Source organism: Mercenaria mercenaria, chromosome 1 (assembly GCF_021730395.1).
Source record: "Mercenaria mercenaria strain notata chromosome 1, MADL_Memer_1, whole genome shotgun sequence".
Taxonomy (NCBI): domain Eukaryota; kingdom Metazoa; phylum Mollusca; class Bivalvia; order Venerida; family Veneridae; genus Mercenaria; species Mercenaria mercenaria.
Genome location: NC_069361.1, coordinates 95019754 through 95038312, shown reverse-complemented (window position 1 = coordinate 95038312; position 18559 = coordinate 95019754). Strand labels below are relative to the sequence as shown.

Here is an 18559-nt window from a genome sequence, read left to right as displayed (position 1 = left end):
ATAAAAATTCTAGCAGTTTGATTTGTAATACCTATTTTTCAGGTTCCGTTGATAATTTGTTACTTATATTCTTAAAATAAGATCTAAAATTGTTCAAATTTCAGTAGAAAATTGTGGTTTCTTGAATTGAAATGATGTTACCATGGAAACGAAGCCCGTGACCTATGTATCTTAAGGTAAAATTCAAAAGCGTTGACACTAGTCTATTTAAGAAACACAGCTTCGGCTTTTTATTTTCATTTCATCAATATCCATGAGAATAATAGTAGCATGCTGAACGATTTTTCCATGAACAATGCCAGACGAGGGGTACTGCTGTAAGTATTCTAAGCTTAGAAATGTGTTTGAATAAATGCAGATAACACGAAAATATAACTTACGTTAGAAATAATATGTTTTAAAGCTACATCAACTAGAAAGATAATCTTATTCAATATTATTTTATAAGAAATTACGACAAAAAGCAAGATATAAGCCATTTTAAACATCTCTGTTGTCATGGTTACTTTAAACTTTAAGAAAAATAGGGTACCATGTATAGTGCTTGGTATTTTGCTGATAATATTACCCAAATATTCCATGTTGTTCATTAACAGAATGGCACTGAAGCCGTCGAAAACCCCTATTTTTATACATAGCTGTCTAAAAATGAAAGAAAATGCGTTACCATGGAAACACGAGCCCCGCGACATATACATTTTAAGCTTATATTAGAAAGCTAACGTGCATACTAGTAAAATTATAGATTATGCTGACTTCTACGGATATCAATGAAACTAAAATACACTGAAAAGTGATAAATATCCGTATTTTCCTTCTTCTTTCCATATGAAATACCTTTGGAGGGTCATGTTCTTCAAACCTGGATAAAAACTGAACTTGAAGGAACAGAGACAAACGAAACTGAGATTTTAGCAATTAAAACTTCATATAACACGAACTACAAAAAGACGTTGCGGTTCAACTAGTTTGAATTTACCCTTGTAACAAGGTAACCTACCTCCTTAAAAGACGACTTAAATTCGTCAGTGTAATTATTTTACAAAAGCAGTATCGTTTAAGCATCTCCGAACAACTGATGACAAATGTAAACTCTACTTAACGAAAGCAGAAACAACTTTGCAGAAAACAAACAATTATGAATTAGCATGTGGGAGTGTTAAGGTCATATAATCTTTGCACACCATTTCTTCTAAGCACAGAATACACACTTGTCGCATTTGTAACTTTTAAAGAAAGGAGCAGATGAAGTATTTTCTCTGAACATTGTATCTGCACATAGCATGTTTATGTTTTATGCAGAATTCAAGGAAGCTTTCAGTCTTTTTGACAAGGATGGCGATGGCACAATCACAACCAAGGAGTTGAGAACAGTAATGAGGTCATTGGGTCAGAATCCGACAGAAGCAGAATTACAGGACATGATCAATGAAGTGGACTTTGATGGTTAGTATCTCTTGAGTTATTTTAAGGGCGTCTTATATACTGTGTAACTGTTACATATTGATGTACATAAATTCCAAGGAAAGTGTACTTAAATGTTTAAAAGGAACGATATATGCACAATATCTGGTCGGTCTTTTTCCCAAATCAAGATTTTCAACTTATCTATATTTCAGTGAAGACATTTTACAATACCTGATAAAAAGATACAAAGTAACATAAAGAAAATAAGACAGAAAGTATATCTGATGAACATTGATTATCAGAACTGAAACTTATTCATTTTCAGGAAACGGAACCATCGATTTCCCAGAATTCCTTACTATGATGGCGCGTAAATTGAGAGACACTGACAGTGAGGAAGAAATAAAAGAAGCGTTTAAAGTGTTTGATAAAGATCGCAATGGTTACATAAGTGCTGCTGAATTAAGACATGTTATGACAAATCTTGGAGAAAAACTAACTGATGAGGAAGTTGATGAAATGATCAGGGAAGCTGATGTTGATGGTGATGGTCAGGTCAATTATGACGGTACGGTTAATTGTATAAAAGTCTTCTTTTTGCTTACGAATCATGCTAATAAAACACAACTTGTACGAAATTGTTTCTGTCTTCTACCCATGAATATAAAACAAACATTGAACCGATCGCAATTAATGCTTGAATTTATGATAAAGAACATGAAGGTAATGTATACAATTATTCAACTGTAAATTATAGACATAAATAATAAGTAATACATGTATATAAGGGTATGGAACAAAGTGAAGATGATCTTTTTTGAGATTATGTTACATCAATCCCTATAGAAAAGTAATGATATTAGAAACAAGTGAGTGTTTACATTCTAAAAGCCTGAACTAAAGAAGAAGGATAAATCAAAATCAAATAAAATTAAAAGTCATCAAAGCGCCCCACAATATCTGTTTGAACACTCGAGATCACACACCTCTGTTGTAGCATTTTCAAGTTACCCACGGCAGCATTACATTGCAACAGATTACAAACATGACACAAATAGAGTAGTAACACAAGATTTTAATACGTTTGTTTCTTCCTTTTACAGAATTTGTGAAAATGATGATGTCAAAGTAGCTCCGAGTATACTATATCCGTCATCAAACCACATTTCTTCGGGAAATTGTGCAATTTGTGAAACTTGCATTTTACGAGCCATTGCAGATTCTACAAAAGACAATAGAAATACACAAACAAAATATGACATAATAATGAAATCCTACTTTATTTTATCAAAATATGTATTATTCTATGCATACTACTTTGTGGAACAATAACACTTTTTTTCAGTTATATGAAATGTTATCAATATTAAATTTTATTAAATATTATCAGTTCTGTTCTGTATAATAACCATTACACTGTTATCAAATATGGAGATAGTTAAGTGTTAACAACCTGACACTGTGGACTATTTTTAATAGTTCAATAAACTATTTCAAAATACGTTACTGGTCTTGGATAATCATTGTAGTTCTCTGATAGTCTAAACCTCACTTAACTTTCTTATAGCTTAAAGAATTGCAAAAGAGATTGCACCTTAAATGAGTGAAAATTGAATTCAGATACCACTATTTACAAAAAAATGAAAAAAAAAAAATAATGAGACACCTATTCCATACATAACATGTATGCAGTATCCTGATTTGTTATTCCATAAATCTGCTGATGCTGTCGTTTTCAATGTATGTAATGTACAAGAGAGCACACGGTTTTTAACAAGAAGATCGCGCATTGTTATAAGGCCTTACTATAATTGTACATTTCGCGGCGAGACATAAACGTATAACGATAACTTAAGAATAATCAAAACAAGTTGAAGAAGAAATAATGGCTGATAGATATTTAGGTAAGCTTTTTACACGTTTGATGCTGCAATAGCGTTGACGTATGCTTACTTCCTGTATTACGTTCGAATTTCATCGGAATACGCTTATGCCCTCGCCCTTGCAGTTTTAGGCATCGGCGGAATCTACCGGTTTCTCCAAATGTTGCAACCGAAAAACGCGTGATATCTCTATATTAAAGACCCGCCCAGTACAATATAACTGTAATCTATAGTGTTTCATGAGGGTAATAAGACACGATTTACTAAAATATAATTGAAAAAATTTGTTTACCAGTTACCTGCTCGAGTAACATTTTAGATCAAGGCTTGTGCGTTTACTTTTTCAATTTTTCATTGAGCACATGTAGCAGTTTGCATAATAGCTAATGCAATGCACTTTGTTAAGCCTTGCCTTGTCTCTACAGTGTAAGATATTTATTCAGCTGTATTTTTAAAACTTTTAAATATTCTGTTAAAAAACTGACTGGAAAAAAAGCTAAACATACAATATCTAGAAAAGCTATGAAAATGAATAATTCAAGAAGGGCCTTAAAGAGGTAGGTTACCTTGTTACCAGCTGAAATTCAAATTAGTTGAACCGCAGCAAATTTCTGTATTTCGTGTAATTTAATGCTACAATCTCAATTTCGTTTATCTCAGTCCTTTCAAGTATAATTTTTATCCAGGTTTGAAATTCATGACCTTCGAAGGTATATTTAAAGAAGGAAAATACGAATATTTAACACTTTTCAGTGTATTTCAGTTTCATTGTTGTCCCTAGAAGTCTGCATAATTGATAATTTTACTAGCATGCACGTTAGCTTTCTAATATAAGCTTGATACGTATATGTCGCGGGGCTCATGTTTCCATGGTAACGCATTTTATCACATTTTTAACTACTACGCATGAAAACGGGTTTTTTCGACGGCTTCAGTGCCATTCTGTTACTGATCAACATGGTATTACCCAACACTTTAAATGGTGCCATATGTTTCTTTAAGTTCAAAATAACCATGGCAACAGAAATGTTTAGGATAGCTTATATCTTGCTTTTTATCGTAATTTCTTATAAACAATAGTAAATAAAATTATCTTTCTTGTTAACGTAGCTTTAAAGCAATTTATTTCTAACGTAAGTAATATTTTCGTGTTATTTGCATTAAAACAACTAATTTGCTTTAAATCAACTTATTTCTAACGTAAATAATATTTTCATGTTATTTGCATTCATTTAAACAACTTAAATTTTTACCTCGTCTGACAGTTTTTATGGAAAAATGTTCTGCATGCTGCTATTATTTTCATGTACAATGTTGAAATGTAAATACAAAACCGATTCTGTGTTCCTTATTTTAAATAGAACATTGTCAACGTTAAATTGTACATTTAGATATATAGGTCACGAGCTTCACTTCCAAGGTAACATCAATTTGATTCAAGAAACAACAATTTTCTACCGAAATTTGAACAACGTTAGAGCTTATTTTTTGTATAAACAAAATATCAAAGGAAACTGAAAAATAGGTATTACAAATTAAACTGCTCAATTTTTATTTGAAAATGGCCGTAATAAGTAACCATTCATCCATCTATATTCCCAATAACATGAGTTACTATCATCAATTTTCTTACATTCCGCATAACATTTCAATATAACTACATAAAAGAAGCAAAATACTGATCATTATTTAGAGTGAAAGACTCATAAAAATATTCCAGCAAATAAGGGCTGTTTAAAAATAGTTCAAATAAAGAAAGTGCACAGAATTACGTACTTTCAAAATAAAAGCTAGTAATTTGCGCGGTAACTGATACGTTAAGTCATGACGTCAATGACATCATTTTAAGGCAAAATGTTTTGAAGCGTTTCTGCGGCAATTTATTTATTATTTCTGCATCATTAAACTATTAAGCATCAGATCGGAGGCAGGTTCATGTTTGTTGTTGTTGTTTTTTGTTTGTTGTTTCAGAAAATGGATATAAAAACACATTTAGTTTGTCGTAAACGTCGTCGTAAATCGTCACGTTAGCTTCCAGTTGGACATGCGCATATACAAATATAAAGGTAACCTACCTCCTTAAATTGTCGTACTGTACTATAGCTGACTGGACTGACTAAACATTTCAAGACCGGTATTACAAGTACCCGACGAAGAGAAATTGCAGTTCTCAATCTTCTGGTTGCATTTACTTAAAACTATCCTCAGGTTAATAGATTTACCTCACATCAAGTAGTTAGTTATCAGCATAGAGATTTCTAGACAACTCTAGTGCTGAGTTCATCTACAAAGGTTTTGTAAGGAAAAAGGTCTGAGTGAAAATACTAACACTAACAGTAACCGTTAACAACAGTTCAGTATGCTCAATCATAACAAGGGCCAAAATGCTTATTTCGATAAATTGTTGTATGGATTCCGAAGATTCGTCACATGTTAGATGGTTAGGGCCCATACTGGGTTGATTTTGCTCTCAAAAACATATATAGGTGTAGACAGGAGTCATATGCACTTAAACCAAATATAAAATATGTGCGATATACGGTTTCCAAAATATGGCTGGCCGAGCAGATAAAATAAGACATACATTTGTTTAAAACCTTTTGTTATATAGCACATGCACACTTTTCTCATGGGTTACACTCTTGTAAGCCTGACTATTCAAAGAAAAGGTAGAGCTATTCGACTCACCCATGCGTCGGAGTCCCCGTCGGCGCTCGCGTCTGCGCCGGCGTCGGTGTCGACGTCCCGAGTTTTTGTATGTAAGCTGGTATCTCAAACCTTGTGGGAATGCATTGAAACTACACACACTTATTTAATGTGATAAACTGACTTACATTGCTTGAGTTTCATCAATCTGGTTTGCTTTTTCACAAAATTATGCCCCTTTTCGACTTAAAATGTTTTGTTTGTTTTGTATGTTATCTCAGTACCCAATTATGGGAATGGATTGAAACTTGACACACTTGTTAACTTGCACTGCACATAACTCTACTTTGCATTTTACAAAATTATATCGTGTTTCGGTTAAGTTTTTGTATGCAAACCTGTATCTCAGTACTAATTAACGGAAATGTACTGAAGCTTCACAAACTTGTTCACTGTCATGACGTGACATGCAGTGCACATATTCCATAAATCTACTTTGCAGTTTTACCTGTCCATTTTTTACTAAGACGATTTTGGTTATTTTTTATGTAACCTGGTTTCTCAGTACCAACTACATGTAATGTGAATGGATTGAAACATCACACACTTTTCCATTGTCGTGAGCTGATATGCAATGTACAGGTTTCATACCCCTGTTTCGCAATTAACAAAAGTATACCCATTTCTCGATTTTGTATATTTATTCAATTGAATAATCGAACGCTGCTCTCCTCCGACAGCTCTTGTTTATACAATAATTAATTTATAAGTCAGTTTTAAGTCCTGCAAGAAAGTATTATTTAATAACAGTTAATAACAGTTAGCTTAGCTAATGCAACTTCCTCTCAGTAAGGGTGCCTTCAGTTACGCGGTGATATAAGAAATAACAGAAAATTGAAAGCTGATATTTTTATGGTGGCATATTTCTGCATACGATAACCAGATAAGTTTCGCGAAAATGTATCGAGATTTCACGAAAAACAGAACAGTTTTTGCGAAAACATAAAAGCTTTTCTTGAAAAGAACTGCAAATATTAAGTGGAAAAAATAGCGTAAATGCCCATTTCTGCATAAGAAAACCAGATAAGTTTCACGAAAATGGACCAAACCTTCATGACAAAAACGGTAAAGTGTTCATGAAAATAAAATGTTACTTTTTATTTGCATACAGTCTTCTGTATATAACTGTTAGAATAACTCAAAAAAGGATATTCTCAGAGATTTATGGAATCATATTGATAGTGAAATACTGCAAGGATTTGTTTAGATATAAAATCTTTAATTACTTTTTTTCAGGCTGATTTGGTATGTTTTGGTAACTTTATAGTAAAGAGCATGTGATTCTCTTCTGTTCTGTTATGACTTTTATACTATTGACTACTCTTGAATTTTGAATTTACTATAAGAGAAAAGAAGTTCCAATATAGCTTACTGGCGTTGAAAACAGTCTAAGCTTACTCTCTACACTTTATTTAATGTTTATACCTTTTTGATTGAATTCTTTATGTGAGGAAGCCATCCAGCTGGCTTACGGAAGGTCGGTGGTTTTACCCATGTTCCCGCTCGTGATGAAATAATGCACGGAGGGGCACTCGAGGTCGTCCTCCACCATCACAGCTGCAAAGTCGCCATATGACCAATAACTGTGTCGGTTTGACGTTAAACCCAAGAAAATAAATGAATAAACAAATATCTTTAGGAATTTTTATATAGACTAATCAGTAAAATTTCGTTCATTATGCTTCTGTTATTTTAGATAGTACTTTTTAATATCAAATATTTCTGCTTCTCATAAGGAGATGAATAACAGATATACATATAAAGTAAATTGATGATTGTCAGAATAATTTGTATTTCGGATGTATTAAAACGTGATACATAAGCACAAATAGTGCATGACTTTGAGCAACATTAACATGCAGTTCATGTAGTTTGTCGCATTGCGCATCTAAAATACTTCATTCGTGTCCGGGTCACTTACTCATACAGCATAGGTGAAAGGAGTGATCGTATAATTAATAACTAGGATTTTAATTTATATCCGTCATGGTGAGTGTTTGCTTCTAGCCATCTAATTCTCAAAAATTCCAAAATTAAATTGTGTGTGTTTACTAATACTATTGTTGTACTATTTCGATTTGATGTTTGTTCTTACTTCTGTATCAACGCGCGAAATGTTACACCTGTATTTATTTGTTAAAGGTAAATGTTTTCTCTTTCCTAATTTCGTATATCCGTTTGTTGATGCGTATCAATGAACACTGATAAAGATTTATGGGATATCTTTTTTATTTTTCAATGTAAGCGTTTTAAAGTTAAAATCATCAAAAGAAATATTGTTTGCTAGACCTAACAGGTTTGATGTACAGTCAGATCTGGTAGGATATTGTCTAATTAAAGAATACTTGATATAGTTAAAGAGTCAACGCAAAGGAACAAGTTTGTCACGGCCTGATCTGTTATACATGTACCAATCCAAGTTTCCTTTATTAGAACATGAAATACTGAAGTTTGGGTATACTTTGAGGCCTCCCTCCGTATATATAAAAACAATAAAATGACTTTCAAAACAAAAAGGGGAGCGTTGGTCTAGTGGTTAAGGTGTCGGCTTCTCAACCTATGGGTCGTGGGTTCGAGCCCACTAAAGTCATGACCACGCACTCTCATATGATGCCAGTACTAGTTTTTCCAGGAATCGGACTCGAGAATGGTTTAAATAACTTTGAAGCTTCATTACAATCGAGCTGAAATATATTAGTAAAATTTTAATTAAAACAAAAAGATTCCAGGACAACAACATTTATTTTACAAACACAACATAACATACACCCTTGGCTGACTAAGGAGCAGTGTGCATGTTATAAACATACTGAGCGAATACAGTCAGATCCAGAAATACACTATACAATAAATGCAATTATATCTTAAGTAGTATCCTTCTTTTAAAAATCAATAAATAGGAAATTTACATGATTTAGACTCTAGTCATGAGACAAAGTGTTACTGTAACAATTGTATTAAAAGAAGCAAACAGGATTTGCCAACAATATTTTCAAATATGGTTTAATCTGAATACCATTTTTCATTATTTGCCAGAAAAAAAATGATAAAGACGTATGAATATCTAACAGAACTGCTTAAGCAAAATTTATTATCAAGAAATAGGAAACTATTATTTTCCTAAATATACTGTATTTATCACTTTAGGCATGAAACCAGGCATTCGCTAAAGTATTATGGAACAATAAGTTACCGTGTTTCCTAAATCTCATAAAAGTGAAACATTCTACTTTTAGGCTGATCAGTTGACGGAAGAGCAAATCGCAGGTCAGTATTTTTGCTTCGACTGTAAAAATCTAGGGTAATGAAATAACTTTGTAAATCCATTCCCAGCAAGGAACTGGGCAACGAAATATTAGAAATAACTTGAAGTTTGATTCATATATATTGGAACATAATTTTACATCGATTTCATTTATAATTATGATTACATCGGTATATTTAACATTATATGACATCCGGAGGAAAAATGAGCAAGAGTAATGCACATTTCCTGAATAAAAAGTGAATTTCACCTAAGATATTTTCATAATTAAAAGGGGCACCTATTAATGACAATATTTACTTACATTATTGCAAGAAGAGTAGGTATTGTAAAATGTTTTTCAACACTAACCAAAAAATTTCTTTGTACAGCGATTTGCCTCATCAAAATCAATAAAATGCTTTTAATCTGTCATTCGTTTCATGAAAGATTTGTTTAGCTATTTATTTAGTTTTGCTCGCTTTATTGTCAATGAACTGTGAAATCAAACTCGTGGTTCAAGCTGTATTTATCAGAACGTATACAGTGAGAAGGTTTAATTTATGGATTTGCTTATACGATTTGTAGGATATTTGAACGTCTTCGCTTAAGAGTCGACTTAAATCTGTAAGTGTAGTTATGTTTACAAAACCAGTATCGTTTAAGCATCTCCGGACAACTGATGACAAATGTAAACTCTACTTAACGAAAGTAAAAACAACTTTATAGAAACTAAAACTGATGCATTAGCATGTGTGAGTATTAACAGGCAATAATATTATTTGCATCTTAATATTTCTAACAAAAGAATACACACTTATCGCATTTGTAACTTATAAACATATTTTATTCAGAATTCAAGGAGGCTTTCAGTCTTTTTGACAAGGATGGCGATGGTACAATCACAACCAAGGAGTTGGGAATTGTAATGAGGTCACTGGGTCAGAACCCGACAGAAGCAGAACTACAGGACATGATCAATGAAGTGGATGCTGATGGTTAGTATCTCTTTAGTTATTTTAACCGCGTTATTTAATGTCTGCTATACTGTGTGACTATTATATATTTATGTACATGAATTCTAAGGAACGTGTACGTAAATGTTTAAAAGGAACTATACGAGGGTTGTTCGATATGCAATGTGTATTGTGTATTATCTTAAAAAGAACCGACACAAATGATCAAATTAACTTTACATCCCTTCAAAGTATTCTCCGCGGTTGGAAATACACAATTTCAGTCTGTGAATCCACTTCTGAAATGCGTCACGGTAGGCTGTTTTGTGTATACCTCTGAGACACTGGCTGACGGCTGAGCCAAGGGCTTGCCTGGAGTTATATCGACGACCAGATAAGAACTTTTTCAGTTTTGAAAAAAGGAAAAAGTCGCAGAGGGCTAGATCTGGAGAGTACGGTGGGTGTGGCAAGACGGTTACATTCTCCGACTTCAGAAATTGCTTTACAATGTCAGATGTATGTGCTGGAGCATTATCATGCAGTAGACAAACATGTTGAAATCCTGTCACTGGACGTCTTTTCTGATAATATTTCTTGAGCGTTTTTAGAACAACATCACGGTAATACCGACCAGTGACACTTTTGCCCTTCGACACCGGAACTTGTATGGCTATACCTTCACATGAGAAGAATATAGCATAGAGGACCTTCTTTGTGCTCATTGTCCTTTTGGCAACTACAGTTCGTCTACCGTGTTTGGTTAGCCATATCTTGTTTCCAATTTTCCTAACTGGTTCGAAATAGTGCACCCATGTCTCGTCACCAGTAGCAATGTTTGCAAATTGCCTTTGGTTGAACTTTGGAAACCTTTTGAGCAATTGTTTGGTCGTTTGTACGCGTACCCTTTTTTGTTCATCTGTCAATAGATGAGTTAACCATCTGGCAGAAATCTTTCGTACTTTCAAAATACGCTTCAGAATGAAATGTACTCTCGATAGTGATATGCCAACAGCTTTTGCAATATCGCGAATCGTATATCTTCCATCTTTTTCAATTATTTCCCTAACTTTTGAGACATTGGTCTTGTCTGTTGCAGTCACCGGTCGTCCTGATTTTGTAGCATCTTTAACAGACTCTGAGCCACTATGAAATTTCTTTCTCCACGTAGATACGTTATGGGACCTATAAACTTCCCCCCAATTCAGTAAAAATCTGCTTTACCGAATGCCCGAGTTTTGTGCGAAACTTTTATGTAAGCTCTAATTTCTTCAATATTCTCAACATGTTTTCCAACCATTTTTACAACAGTGGTCAACGACTGGCTGTATTTAAATGAATATTATTTTAAAACTGTGTTGAACTAAAGATTCGTGTATATACCATTGTAAATGTAATGAATAGAGCTATCCATGTGTATCAGTACCGCTGAAATCGTGCACACTTTTATCGTGCTGTTGTACAATACACATTACATATCGAACAACCCTCGTATATGCATAATTACTGTCTGTTTTCTTTCTTAGATCAAGATTTTCTACCTTAGCTACGTTTCAGTAAGGACATTTCATAATGCCTGATAAGAAATGCAAAGTAAAATTAAGAAAATAAGAAACGTATTCATATTGATATTGAGTATCAGAACTGATACTTATTCATTTTCAGGAAACGGAACCATCGATTTCCCAGAATTCCTTACTATGATGGCGCGTAAGATGAAAGATACTGACAGTGAAGAAGAAATAAAAGAAGCGTTTAAAGTGTTTGATAAGGATGGCAATGGTTACATAAGTGCTGCTGAATTAAGACATGTTATGACAAATCTTGGAGAAAAACTAACTGACGAGGAAGTTGATGAAATGATCAGAGAAGCTGATACGGATAATGATGGTCAGGTCAATTATGAAGGTAAGGTTTATTTGTATAAAAATCTACTTTTGGCTTACGAACTATGCAGATCAAACGCAACTGGTACGAAATTGTTCCTTCAATAAACTCATAAATATATAACAAGCATTGAACAGATCGCAATTAATGCTTGAAGTAATCATAAAGAACATGGAGGTAATGTACACATGTAATTGTAAATTAGAGACAAAAATAATAAGTAATATAGAGGGGATGTAAAACTGTGAAAATGATCATTTTGAGGGTATGTTGCATCCCTCCATTTCCCACTACAAACAAGTGAATGTTGACATTCTAACCAAAGACATTAAATAAGGAGGAAGGATTGGCAACATCATTATGTAATTAAAAGCCATCAAAGCGTCCCGCAATATTTATTAGAACACTCAGTTGTAGTATTTTCAATTAACCCACGGCAGCATTACATTGTAACAGAATAGAAACATGATACAAGTAGAGTAGAAACACAAGATTTTAATACACTGTTGTTTCTTCACTCTTCAGAATTTGTGAGAATGATGATATCGAAGTAACTCCGAGGATACTATATCAGCCAACAAACCACATTTCTTCGGGAAACTGTGCAATTTGTGAAACTGAAACTGAAACTGCTTTATTTGATTAAACGCCTAATTTTACACATAGTATATTCACTGGCGTTGTACATTAAATTAAAAAAAAATATGATGAATTATATACATAATGGTATCAAACAATGAAACACGACATATTTGACAAAATTACTGTACAGTGCAAATTAAAACTTGCATTTAATGAGTCACGAAATAATGAATTGCTGTATAAAATTTTGCAGATTCTACAAAAGACAATAGTAATACAAAACAATATGACACAATGTTGAAATGATGAAATGATATTTTATTTTATTTAGATATGTTTTATTTTATTCCCACTATTTTGTGGAAGGATAACATTTTTTCAGTTAAATGAAATGTTATTAATATTAGATTTTATGAAATATTATCAGTTCTATTCTGTATAATAACCATTACTCTGTTATCAAATATGGAGATAGTTTAGTGTTAACAAACTGTCACAGTGGAATATTTTTATTTGTGCAACAAACTATTTCAAAATACGTTATTGGTTTCGGATAATCATTGTAGTTCTCTGATAGTCTAAACGTCACTTAACGTTCTTACAGCTTGTAAATTGCAAAAGATGTTGCACCTTAAATGCATGAATTCATCTTATTAAAAACACCTTCGGTTATACAGTTATACGATAAATAGCAAACAATTGATAGGTGCTATTAAATATTTGCTTCAACTTCATATGGAACCTAAACTATACAAGCTGAGAAGAGAAATGTATTTTGTGAGATTAAATAGACCATTGGTGTTTATTTCAGTAGAATTATAGTCTTACTTTATTACAAAGAAGACCCAACATGTCTCTTGTTTGCTACAATTATTTCTAATTTCTAAAGCTTCTTCCACAATTTGTGTTTTTGCAATTATTAGGAAACATAAAGATACCTTTTATTTGCTAAACACATTTTTATAATCAAAATCAAGAATAATTCATGCTTAAGAACAAGAAAGAAAAAAACGACAACGTAGATTGTATAGGACTCTTAAAAAATAACGACTTTTGCTGTCAAATGTTGCTTTTTGTGTATAGTGCAATGTGAGATATTTGATTATACTTTGCAGTCTTTGTGCAATTTGGCCATACATTTTTGTAACATGTTTTATATAATAGATAAAGCGAAGAACTAACTCCAGATATATACTTTTTACTTTAAAACTAACATGTTTCGTGCATTGGACATAATCAGGGTATAATAACAATAAAGTAATGTAACATGTTTTGGCATACGAAGTGAATCAAACAGTTCAATTACCATAGCTATGCATATCCGGCGCAATCGCTTTTTCAATTGTCGTGATTTGAACTCGACCGCTAAAGTTCACACTGATAATCCACTTATATACTTGAAAATAAGCCTAAGTGCAGCACCATGTCAATGCGGCATATATCGCAAGTATGGTGTCATTCGAACGTGGGAAGCGGCAATAAGCAACCTTTTGACTAATTGAGTACTGCTATTGGTAACGCACGTAAAGTTTTCATCTGCTCGTACCGATTATCAGACCTTTGATTTGTTATGTAGAAATTTTGGGTAACACCAATTTAAATCTATAAACTAATAAGTCAGACGCCACAACAATAACTGGTCATCTGTGTTTTAATCTTTAAGTGGTAAAAACGATTCGTAAATGGCTCAGAATTGCTAAAAAGACAACAGAGTTCGAGAGAGAAAACAAAAAAATCCGTGATTCGAAGTTGACGCCTTGGATAAAGGCCAGATGCTCATAGTGCACACCCTGTCTGAGGTTCTTGTCATAAGTATTCATACTGTTTTCAGTATTCGAATAAAGAAACCTCTTATGATTTAGATTTTGTTAATTAAAATTAATGAAAGAAATAATGTTGCGACCAGCATGGATCCAGACCAGCCTGCGCATCCGCGCAGTCTGGTAAGGATCCATGCTGTTCGCTTTCAAAGCATATTGCAATTAGAGAAACCATTAGCGAACAGCATGGATCCTGACCAGGCTGCGCGGAAGCACTATGTTGGTTTTCTCGTGGTGCAGCTTATATACAGATATCAATTAATGTAAACTTAAAGAAAGCATCTCGATGAAGTCATGACGTCGTTAACGTCGACGAAATATGATGACCGTGCGCAGGGTTTGTGTGTGTGACTGTATACGAGAAGGCGTAACTCATGACTGTATAATCATAAGCACGTCAAATTTCCATTGAAGTTAGAAGAAAGAATGCGAATCATGACTGTGTAAGTCTTGTTTTGCTTCATTAACTTCATTAAAGTATATACAAGCTAGAGATAAAGTATGCGTTATTTTGAACAGCCCTCGTAAAACCTGCACAGTAGAGACATTGGAAAATATTGATCGTGAAAAGTAATAGATTTGTATTACATGAAACTAATTGTCGCAAAATCATCATATGAAGATTTTCGCTATAAAGATGTTAGATATTGTGATTTTGAAAAACATCGGTGAGTTTGTTTGTTTACTTAAATGTTGGTGATAATCTGATAATACTTCCTTTAGGTAACGTATTTTGGACAGCTTAATAGTGCAATTATTATGAAGAAACACATAGTCAATGGTGTAGTTTGAAGTAAAAATATAAATTTGAATTTTTCAATTACAATTGTTTGAAAATTTATGTAAGAAGTGTTTTTACACTATATTTAGCAGCATATTGTAACTATTCTTTGACATGACTTCTCCTAAGTTTGTGTCAAAATAACTGATGAAAATGTTTTGATTTTAACATCAGTTTAGATATTTTTGAGTGTGGTGTTGCAAGCTTTAAAAATGCATTAGTATCCGAAATAGATTTCAGCTGGAACGACACTGTTAGATACCGGTATCTATCAACTTTCTATTTTATAACTTCTAGAAAGAAACACATTCATTATTTTTAGGTCAGTATTATATTCTCGTACATGAGCAATTGAGTCTTATCTAAATACAGGATCAGATCTGTTTTTGCAAATGGCCAAAGTAGGTAAAACCTAGATTTCAAGATTGCACTCAACACTAAACAACCAACAAAATCTTCTGTCGCATATATTGCTGTAACAAATATATCAATCTCTAATGACAGCCGGGAAAACGGGTTGCCAAGCTGGTAAAGAATCTTAATAGAATACCTGTAAGTACTTGTGAGTCCGGCGACCGAGTACGCAGTTAGTAACAATATATATATGTACCATGTTTTCCTGAAAATACTTTGCTCCTATGATATTACGATATGAGTTTATGACACATACACCGCAGTCTTCGATTTATTCTGTCACTGTGAATCTCAGGAATAACGAATATTACTGTGCACCATCATATAAAATTGAGCACAATACACGTCACCATAAGTCCAACATATCCTGAAATAAATGTATGAAATACCCAACCGCAATTCCTGTCAATATGAAACAAATAAAAAGATGCCTTCATAGATGGAAGGTTCTAGCCAAAGTTCTGATGCGGTCTTGGCATGTTCCACATCAATTTAATGCTTTGACAAACGGAGATGGAACGGATGATTTTTTAATGTAGTATTTGTTTTCTTACCTCATATTGGATCAGTGAATAGAGTGTAGAATTAATCCTCCCTAACAAATTCAGTTTTGTGCAAAATGAATGATTATAAAACCAATTCCAAATTAACTTGATATTGATAATGATAAATACAGTGCTTTTGAAGCTCATAATATGTTTAACATGTTTCTTACTATCATGATCGCTGGGTCATATTTTCTTCATAATCGTTTAACCTTTGATTCAACAGCCACTTGCAAAATCAAAACCCTTAATATGCATTAAACCTATTCTATTTGGAATGAACTATATATAAATAACACATATACAATGCATGGCAAAGTTAAATGATAAGTACATGAATAAATGACTGACTCTTGTATCATATATTGTCCCTTTTCACTTTTTACATTAACAAGAGCTCGTTGAACACGAAATGCCCCCTTGATGCATTCAGTAATTGCACAAGGAACAGAAATTATAAGCTCACTGTAAACAAAAGTTCTACTGCTCTGGTCCAATCTGACCTTGACCTTTAACCTATTAACCTAACAAGAGATCACAGAGTGACCTTGGTTTCTGACCACTGAGCCATGATTTAATGTTCCAAATTTTAAGACTAGCTCAAGATCAAAATCAAGGTTAAATTTCATTTCGGTACAAAACACTGTGCATGTGGTCCAAATTTGAAAACTGTGGCTTGAGAAGTGTGAAAGTAGGTCACTAGATTATTTTCAAGGTCAAAGTACATTTCGGTAGACAAAACTATGCATGTGCTTCAAATTTGGAGGCTGTAGCTTGAGAAATGTGAAAGTAGATACTAGGTAAAAATCAATGTCAAATTTCAGTTCAGAACACAAAAATATGCATGCAGTCCAATATGAAGCCTGTAGCTTCAGAAATGTCAAAGTAGGTCAATAGGTCAATCTCAAGATCTAAGTTCATTTCCGTACACAAAGCTTGTGGTCCAAATTTGAAGGCTGTAGCTTGAGAAATGTGAAAGTAGGTCACTAGGTCAAAATCAAGGTCAAATTTTATTTCGAAACTGTTCCTGGCAAATGTGACCTTGACCTTTGACCTAATGACCTCAAAATCAATAGAGGTCATTTACTGCTCATGACCAACTATCAATTTTCTTGAAAATAGGCCTAAGCGCTCTTGAGTTATTGCCTGGAAATCATTTTATTGTTCCTGGTCACTGTGACCTTGAACTTAGACACACGGACCTCAAAATCAATAGGAGTCATCTGCTGGTCATGACCAACCTCCCTATCAACATTCATGATCCTATGCACAAGCGTTATGGAGTTATCATCCGGAAACCGTTTTACTGTTCAGGGTTACTGTGACCTTGACCTTTGACATACTTACCTCAAAATCAATAGAAGTCATCTGCTGGTCATGACCAACCTCTCTATCAACTTTCATGATCCTAGGCCCAAGCGTTCTTGAATTATCATCCGGAAACCGTTTTACTAATCAGGGTCACTGTGACCTTGACCTTTGACATACAGATCTCAAAATCAATAGAGGTCATCTGCTGGTGATGACCAATCTCAATATTAACTTTCATGATTCTAGGCCCAAGCGTTCTTGAGTTATCATCCGGAAACGGATTGGTCTACAGACCGACCGACCGACAGACATACAGACCGACCGACATCCGCAAAACAATATACCCCTCCTTCTTCGAAGGGAGCATAATAAAGATTATCATTTAAATGTTTCAGAACTATGTTTTCTTGTCCTCTTAAATATTCAAGCTAGATATGCCGATACAGTATAAATTGTCCGCGAAGAAGAAGAATTTTAAAATAAAATCATTGGAAGCATAGAATGCAAGAAATCAAAATAATAACAGACTCGGCTTGATTGAGTCATGAGAGGTAATGAAATGCGCAAAACCTTCAACGCCGCTAGCACCGGTTTAAGCGGAAATCTATTGCACATCTTTTGAATGATCGTCATGAGCCAAAAGGACAAAAAAATATAACAACACTGAATATAAGTACGGATTATATAAGACTTGTTTTACATTATTATTCTTTCCTGTGGTGCTTAGATCAAAATATGACATATGTATTAATGTACGTACTTTATTTTGAGGAGTTTATATGTTTAAACTAAATGACATATATCTAATATTGTTGTTATGGAACACAACTGTATTTCTGACAGCAAGATCAATGTCGTTACATTATCACTTTTTGCTTCAACACATTACTTGGATATTTTGATGTTTTACTTTCCATTAATTTGTTAAAATTTGATAAGGAAAGACATGAGATGAAGTGTTAGGTAATATGCTTTGCGAGTATTTGAGTACTTGCGATAAATCTACTGAAAACCAAATATTATACC

General features: G+C 33.5%; 1 protein-coding gene across 1 annotated transcript in view; it reads left to right on the top strand.

The window, feature by feature from the left end:
- Positions 1–18559, top strand: part of LOC123529786 (calcium-binding protein LPS1-alpha-like) — a 54737-nt gene that overhangs the window by 23347 nt on the left and 12831 nt on the right. Inside the window, exons 5-8 of the mRNA XM_045310314.2 lie at positions 1303–1446; positions 1733–1975; positions 10095–10238; positions 11859–12004. Coding sequence (XP_045166249.2) covers positions 1303–1446; positions 1733–1975; positions 10095–10238; positions 11859–12004 — 677 coding nt within the window. The remainder of the gene's footprint in view (positions 1–1302; positions 1447–1732; positions 1976–10094; positions 10239–11858; positions 12005–18559) is intronic.